The 9,030-nt window shown below is 36.8% G+C and overlaps 1 protein-coding gene across 1 annotated transcript in view; it reads right to left on the reverse strand.

Annotated features, from left to right (window-relative positions):
• Window positions 1-3,535: 3,535 nt before the first annotated feature.
• The window catches only part of LOC107286619 (vomeronasal type-2 receptor 26-like), a 10,527-nt gene continuing 5,032 nt past the window's right edge, over window positions 3,536-9,030 (reverse strand). Inside the window, exons 3-6 of the mRNA XM_015815012.1 lie at window positions 6,198-7,043; window positions 5,863-6,090; window positions 5,204-5,330; window positions 3,536-4,437 (exon numbers count right to left, since the gene is read on the reverse strand). Of these exons, the coding sequence (XP_015670498.1) occupies window positions 3,536-4,437; window positions 5,204-5,330; window positions 5,863-6,090; window positions 6,198-7,043 (2,103 nt within the window). The remainder of the gene's footprint in view (window positions 4,438-5,203; window positions 5,331-5,862; window positions 6,091-6,197; window positions 7,044-9,030) is intronic.

Raw genomic sequence — 9,030 nt, forward strand, 5'->3', positions numbered from 1 at the left:
GCTTCTTCCAGCCAATAAGCACAGCTGTAATTTCCGATGTTACTAATTTGTGTCTGAAAATCCATTATGCCACCTCTGTAAGCTAGGGGTGTCCAATATTTGCTTTAAAACTTCTAGTGATGGAACTTCTTTGAGTCCAGGAGGAAGGTTGTTCCACTACTTCATAGTTCCCAGAGTGAACTATGAATCCATATTATAAAAAAGATATTGAAACTTTGAAAAGAGTGGAGAGAAGAGCAACTAAGATGATTAAGGGTCTGGAGACTAAAACATATGAAGAACAGTTGTAGTTTGGCTAGTTTAGAGAAAAGAAGGGACTAAGAGTGACATGATAACAGTGTTCCAATATTTGAGCGGCTGCCACAAAGAAGAGGGGGTCCTCTTATTTTCCAAAGCACCAGAACGCAAGACAAGAAACAATGGATGGAAATTAATCAAGGAGAGAAGCAACATGGAATTAAGGAGAAACTTCATAACAATGAGAATAATTAATCAGTGAAATAGCTTGCCTTCAGAATTTGTGGGCGCTTCATCACTGGAGGCTTTTAAGAAGAGTCTGGATAACCACTTGTCTGAAACGGTATAGGGTCTCCTGCAGGGGGAGGGAGGGGATTGGACTAGAAGACCTCTAAAGTCCCTTCCAGCTCTATTCTCTATTGGCCTATTGAGGGAAAATGCTCCTTAGTTCAAGTTTAGATCTATCACTGCAAAGTTTCTGTGTACATTTCTAGTTCAACACTGACATCTTGTGGTATTACTAGCAAAGTTTTAACTACAGAAAATAGTGCTATTGTGTATACCTTTCTGGTCCAACACTGACATCTTGTGATACTAACTAGTATTTAATGTGTGCCAGTGTGCACAGTTATTGGAGAAAGTAAGAGTGGGATAAGATGCAAAATATGGGATATGTTAAGGTGAAGGAGATGCCCCATTTACAATCTCTTAGCTGATTTTGTCCTTTTTTCTTTGCTCTCTGCCTTTCAAATTCCTACCTTTAACATCCTGTTTGAAGGGTGGAAGAGAAAATTGGTCAGTATTTTAACAGACCAAACAGATTTATTCTTTTTTAAAAAACAAATTTTATTGGTTTTTAAATTCTTAGAACAAAGTGCTCAAGACACAACGTGGTGCTGGGGTAATCAAACATCCAGAAATAAAACCATATATGAATAACTCAAATCAATGCATTAAATCTTCCCTCTCTATTTCCCTCAAATAGTATAGTATATTTAAAATAATCCATTTCTAAATTAAATTTCTATGAATCTTAAACCTGTTTTTAAACTTTATAAATTTACGATTACCATAATCAACTTTAACCTTAAATAAACACATTATCACTTCAGGTATTCCTTCCAGATATATTCTAATTCTTAATCTCTTAAATCCTTAATTTTATCACAAGTCTCATTTATTTCTCCTTCCACTACACAATATTTATCCTAAATTAAAATAAAATATTAGTCTACCCTATACAAATATAGTCCATCAATCAATCTATCTCTTTAACAAAACAAAATAATATCAAACCTTAAATCATTTCAGTCCATTAGGCAAAATTCAATTTTCATCCAAATAATTATCATGCCTAAAAACACCCATATTATCACACAAAACATCATCTTACTAATTTAGCATACAATTAATTATTAAATCAATCCAGATCTTCAATTTTCTTCATTCCATTATATAGTAGTTTTCATACAGATAAACCTATTATTCCAAGAAGTACATTCTTAGTCTATTTAACATATATATTCTAATATTCATCAATTTTTCTCTTGCTTCTAACTCTAAATCTTAAACCTTAGATCAGTCCATAATTTCACAATGCCTTTTAATCCATTACATATAATTTTAAATTTCTCTTTTCAGTCTTATTCTGGCCTTCTTTTTGTGCCAGGCAGGTTTCCATAACAAAGCTTCCCTTTCAGCAAATAGATCTCCCTTTGTTGCTTGTAATGTCATTTGAGTCAGTAAAAGGCATCCGGTCTTCTGGATTGGGCATCTAGTTGTCTTGTCCTTAAAGCCTCAATGCTTTAAAAGTTCAAATCTCAGTCTTTGATTCTTCTGGTCCTCAAAGATATAGATGAAATGCTTATAAGGTAAAATAGATTCCTCTTTAATCTCAATTGGTTCCTCTTTTAGTATATTTTGGTTTATAGAATAGTCAGATGCGGTCTGAAAGTCAATTTGAGAGTTTGGAGTAAGGCTTCTGGCTATTAATTCTGCAGTAATCTCTTTCATTTTAGCACATATTTCTTCAGTAGCTTCATAAATCTTTTCCAATATAAGTGTACAGTTTAATTGTGAATAAGGTTTCTCCATTTTAATAGTAATTGAAGAGAGTCCCTTTTATCTTTTAGTGGAGGCTGTATTTAATACAAGTTAAGCAATATCCACCCCCACAATTCCCACAGCTGCATCAACTTATCTTTTCTCTTCAAGAATAGTTTGAAGGTCAAGTCCATCTCATCTCCAAACAATAACCGGCAGTTGCAATGTTAACTTTTCACTACTAGATGTCCTCAGTAAATTAAAAAATCTTTCCCAGACACCATTTCCCCCCTTTTTTCTGCCTTTTAAAGAAAAAGGTGGAAAAAGAAATAATCTTCCAATGTGAAATAATAATACAGCTCTAAAAAAGGGTTTTTTCTGTACCCCAAAGTAGATGAAAATAAAATGTGATCATTAAAATTACTTTCCTTTTATCCAGTGCCTTTCTTCCCAAGCATACCAAAGCCGCTTTTTCAAGACAGGGAAATAATTCCAACAGCGCTTTTACAGGCAAAAAAAAAAAAAAAAAGCAGAATAGAGTGAAGAGAGGAGCAGAAGGGGTCACACCTGGATCATCCACGGTGGGTCTATCATGCTTAGATGTACCTGTGACATTTGGCTGGTACAGCAAAAGGATCAGCAATCTTGCAGGACGATCTTTGCTCCGTCGGCCCTAAGGAGTTAGCTGGAGCCGCGGGAGAAGCTGCCACCCTCCCGCAACACCAGCAAGCCTCCTCCTCAGTGGTCACCCCTCCAGGGTGACTATTGACCCACTGGGGGGGTCTACCGGCGAAGAAAACATGGCTGGTGTGGGGACGAATCTCCACACACGACCAAAGTCGCCGCGAACCAGAACCGGAAATCCAAACAGATTTATTCTTTACAAATGGACTTACAAATAAAAAGCGAGAAGGAGGATATTAAAAGCCATATCCTAAGGATATAGAAAGTGAAATACATATAATAAATACAACGTTCCCTGTTACACACATTTGTACTGAATGTAAAATGATCTAAAATATATTTTGGTATAAATCTCTCAACATTCATTTAACTTATTGCAACTTACTGTACTCAAAATATGCTCCTCTGCATTCAGTTACGGCACTAGATATCTCTATTAGCAAATTTCCCAGGGTTTGAAATTTGGAAACTGAAAATAATGGAGAATAGAATAAGTTTATTCTGTTGTTCCTCCCTAAGATATTCAGTCTTCATCTTAAAGGGAGGAAATTCTAATTCTTTTATACTGCACTTATTTCTTTTTCTTTATTAATTGCTCCCTGCGATTCAGATCAGGTCTTAGTAAAATCACATAGCATTTGGGGGAAAAGATACAACTTAGTAAGCCAGTGCTGGAGGCCAAGATAGAGAAGACCTCCACAGTTACCATGTATTTTCCTTTGGTACTCATGTAAGTTGGAACAAAGGAGAGCCAGACACTGCAGAAGAGCAACATGCTAAACGTGATGAACTTGGCTTCATTGAAACTATCAGGTAAGTTTTTGGCTAAAAAGGCCACAAAGAAAGATACAATGGAAAGGAAGCCCATATATCCTAGAACACAATAGAACATTTTAGTTGAACCTTCATTACATTCCAGCACTATCTCTCCCTCTAATGTGTGCATGTCAACATCTGGGAATGGTGGTGAAGATCCTAGCCAAATGGCCAAAATGCCTGCTTGAACAAGGGAACAGGAAAGAACAATAAAAATTGGCAGTTTTCTCCCCATCCATTTATTCATCTTGGAATGTGGTTGGATGGCCAAAAAAGCCAGAATCACCATGATGGTTTTTGCTAATATGCATGAAATTGCCACTGAGAAGATGATGCCAAAGGATGTTTGTCGAAGAAGACAAGTCATTTGAATGGGTCGGTCAAAGAAGAAGAATGCACAAAGGAAGGAGAGAATTAGGGATATAAGCAGACTGTAGCTGAGACTTTGATTGTTGGCTTTGACGATGGGAGTGTGCTGGTGCTTAATAAAAACTCCTAGCACAAAAGACGCAGTCAATGAAAGGGAGATAGCAAATGAAGCCGAGGTGATTCCCAAAGGTTCTTTATAGGAGAGAAAATGTATAACTTTAGGAGTGCACAGGTTTTCCCCATCTTTTACATAGTGATCTTCTGGGCAACTGACACAATCATCCATATCTGAAAAAGAAACAGGTGAAAAATCTTAGTAATGGATCTTTGCAGTCAAGAGCCTTGAGATAGTTTGGTAGATGGTTCTATCAGACACTGGAAAAGAAGATGTTTTCTGCCTTAAAGCAAGGGTTAAAAGGTTGTGATGGAAAGAAAGTCACTTCCATCTGTCAATGATCAATGTCAAGTGCTGAGGAAATCAAGAAATCCAGGCAGTTCGAATGAATATAAGGGTTTGTTGCAAGCTTAAGCTCTCTACAAGAATCTGAACTACTAACAGTCAAAGCAACTTGGCAGTAGATAAGAGTCAATGGAATTCAAGGTGGGCTGGATTTAGATCTCTTGTGGGTGTGAAGGGACTCGGGACTAATGATGCATTTGACCCCTCCCTCGGGCTCATCCTGATCATCTCCTACATTCAAAGTTTTATAACATCCCGTCTTACACACACACACACACACACACACACACANAGAGAGAGAGAGAGAGAGAGAGAGAGAGAGAGAGAGAGAGAGAGAGAGAGAGAGAGAGAGAGAAGGCAGCCTTTAAAGACTATTTACTTAATCATATACTGCATTTCTCCAATTTTTTATCCTTAATTCATCATTGTGCTTTTTCTCTTGCTGATGATTCTAAATTGATTAATAAAAATTTGAAAGCAAGTGATTTTTTTGTTTCTACATGAATGGGATGAGGAAGGGGCAGTCAAGCAATGATTGAAGTAAAACTTCATTAGGTCTCATTTCTGGCACACTTAAAAATGGGGCAGACCTACCCATCAGATAGGAAATCTTCCCTTCTTCACATTGAAGACAATCATAGCAGCAGAAGGGCTCAGCTTCCTTCTTGACCTTCTGAAATCCAGGCTGGCAGGGATCATTGCACAGAGAAGTAGGGGGTACCTGTCCAAAATCATTAGGATGGAGATAAGGCCTATTTTAGTTTTCATCTGTCAGCTGCTCAGAATAATGGAACAAAGAGTTTTCACATAAAGTTGGATGCTCTTGGCTATAAGAATTTGCAAGGTTTTGTACCCCATGTCTCAGTTCATTATTCATCCGCCTCCCCAAAAATCCACTTACCAGCTAATAATTTACTGTTTAAAATATGCTGGTGGCCACCTATAATCTGTGTCAAATTTCTCAAATATGAAATCTGCTACCACCCTGTTCAGATTGATAGCAAGATGGGCAGAATATAAATTAAATGAACAAATACAATAAATAGATAAATAGATAGATAGATAGATAGATAGATAGATAGATAGATAGATAGATAGATAGATAGATAGATAGATAGATAGATAGATAGATAGATAGATAGATAGATAGATAGATAGATAGATAGATAGATAATAAACAAACAAATAAGGAAGCTGCTAGCTAGCAAGCAAGTAAGCAAGCCATTATTTCAGCACAATAATGTTTTTGCTACCTGGGTGAAATCCGCATGCCACTGAATTCTTTCGTCAGTCACCACCAATTCTTTCTCTAGCAGTGTTTTAGGAGTCAGTCTTCCCACTTTCACCTTGGTGTAAGAGCCATTTGGAAAAGTGATCAAGTTGATAAGATCAAATCCATCCAGGACTTCTCCATGTTCATTCAAGGTCACTTCATCTCCAACACTGTTGTTGAAAGAGATTTTTTGAAGAAGTGAATGGAGCTTGGGGGGAAAAAAAGTGTAAACAATTATAAAAGGCCCACAGAAAATATTTCCACAGGTAATAAACCCTGCACTTTGTAGCAGTAAGGTTAGGAAGGAATTGTTACCTGCCAGGGTTCAATGTCTTGAGAGATTGGTATTGTCTTAGATCTGTGGTTGGATGAATACATCATATCTAAGGCATGTGCCATAACATAAACTGCATTGTAGATGCTGTAACTGTGACCGGTCATGCCCATTTCAAAGAAAGGTGTAGGAAGATTCTGCAACATCTCTTCTCCAGTACATAAATTTGTTGTGGTTGAGTTGGAAATGAAACAACTGAAAGCATTTTCCCAAAAATTGTTGATGAAACTCTTTTCATTTGCCAAAGAAGGCTTTACTTTCTGAAGAAATTCTTCAAAGGCTAAAACTTTCTTTGAGTGAATTGAAAAGGAAAGGGTACCGTGGAAGATCTGTATATCAAAATCTTTTTGAAAGTTGTTGAATACAAAATCAATTTGGGCTGTTGCAATCCACACTTTTCCTGAATAATGGTTGGACTTCTGTTCTGGAGTTAGCATGTCATTCCACCATAAAAGATCTACCAGCCAGAACAAGGTTACACTTTCTCCATATACAACGACTGCACTGGCTCTGCTGTTTTGGAAAACTGAGATGTGACTAGGAATTTTTTCAAGAATTTCTTCTATACTGCACATTGGATGAGTTTTTGGAATTCTTTTTATGAAGGCAGAACATATTCCCTGCTGAGAAAGTCTGGGTTGCAAAACCTCCAAGAAATGTTCTCCACTTTGGTCATCAATACTGACAAGGCCAACCCATTTCCACTTGAAATGCAGAAGTAACTGTACTATCCCCCAAAGTTGAAGGGCTTCATTTGGAACCATGCGATAAAAGGAAGAGAAGTCAGAATCATAATTTACTGTTGGTTGAAATGAACCGTAAGAAAGCTAGAGAAAAAAGACATATGTTTCAAAGAAGAATGAAATGTAAAGATGACAAAACCTTGCATAGCATCCATCCGTCTGTCTGACATCTTTCTATCTATCTATCTATCTATCTATCTATCTGTCTGTCTGTCTGTCTGTCTGTCTGTCTGTCTGTCTGTCTGTCCGTCCGTCCGTCCGTCCGTCCGTCCGTCCGTCCGTCTGTCCATCATCTATCTATCTATCTATCTATCTATCTATCTATCTATCTATCTATCTATCTATCTATCTATCTATCTATCTATCTATCTATCTATCTATCTATCTATCTATCTATCTATCATCTATCTATCCATCTATCCATTATCTATCATCTATCTATCTATCTATCTATCTATCTATCTATCTATCTATCTATCTATCTATCTATCTATCTATTTATCCATCCATCCATCCATCCATCCATCCATTATCTATCATCTATCTATTTGCGTCTCACCATCATAAAGAGCCGTGGTGGCATAGTGGTTAGAATGCAGTACTGCAGGCTAACTCACCACTCACTCCAGCGATTCTGAGTGGCTCAAGGTTGACTCAGTCCTCCATCCTTCCAAGGTCGGTAAAATGAGGACCTAGATTGTTGGGGGCCATATGCTGACTCTGTAAACTGCTTAGAGAGGGCTCTAAAGCATTGTGAAGCGATATAAGTCTAAGTGCTATTGCTATTCTAAAGCTATTGTTTTTTATTGTTCTTCATCATTACCCTCTTTCCACTGTTGCTGGATTAGGAGCAATAGCAAAAAGAACAATTTGAGTACCAACTTGTACTTCATTTGGAGAATTGGAATGTAATCCTTATAATATGGTAATGGCATAGAATTTAAAATATGAGTACTTAATTTCACCCTCCCATATTTGTGAGTTTGTATGTGTGTGTTTGTGTGTATACATGCACACACACACACACACACACACACACACACACACATATATTAGCTGGAGTAGTCTGCTGTGTCCATATAATACAGTTTTTAAGATAATACATTTTTTTCATATAATAACGTTTTTCCTGTCACTTAAAGAAATTGATGATGGGAGTATTTTTAGGAAATCAAGGAGCTGTAGTGTAATTTATAAAATGTTATTCTGTATTATTACTTTTTCAGGCATAAATGTACTACAAAGCTTATATATAATTTTTATTAAAGGAAAATATAAATTAACATAAAATAAGAGAAAGAATAGAAACAAATAAAAAAAAGCTAAAAATAGCAGAAAAATTGAAAACAAAGAAAAAAGATGAAAAGAAGTAATTTCACATTTTGTTTTCAGCAATTATACATAAAATCTACCTCTTATTCTATAACTCTCCTCTTTATATAATCAATTGTGTCTAATCGCCCAAATCATAACTCATAAGTTCATTTTCTGTTTAATACAAAACATTTATAAGTGGTTTCCAGTCAGCAATATATGTAGATACTGTCTTTGATCAAACAAGTCAATTTGGCTATCTATTAAGGCTAAGATCTATCATCTTCATGAACTATTCCTCCTATTGTGGGTAATGCTGAATCTTTCCATCTTTGTGCAAGTAATCTGTAGCAAGTAATCTTGCTACAGTTATCACGCACAAAAACAAAGCTAAATGACTTTTTTTTTCCAAGTGTTGGTCCATCAAACCCAAAAGACAAACTTCTTGTCTCAATTGTATATTAATCTTTAAAATCCTCTGAATCAGTGTGCTTATTTGAATCTGGAATTTTCTAGCTTTTTTACATCTCCACCAAATATGAGAAAAGATCCCTTCTTCTTCCGGTGGCTGGCGACCTCGTCGGACGCAGCTGTTTGCTGCCTCCCGCCTGTTTCAGCGTAAAAGCCGTTTTGACAGCTAGCATCTGCTGTCAAACGGCTTGATACCCTTCCCCTGGGCATAAGGGGATAGGTGAGCTGCCCGGGGTAGGAGTTGAGTTCCCGAGTCGTCCCATGTGGACGATGTAGGTGAGAACTC

Source organism: Protobothrops mucrosquamatus, unplaced genomic scaffold, assembly GCF_001527695.2.
Source record: "Protobothrops mucrosquamatus isolate PMUCROS unplaced genomic scaffold, P.Mucros_1.0 scaffold303, whole genome shotgun sequence".
Taxonomy (NCBI): Eukaryota; Metazoa; Chordata; class Lepidosauria; order Squamata; family Viperidae; genus Protobothrops; species Protobothrops mucrosquamatus.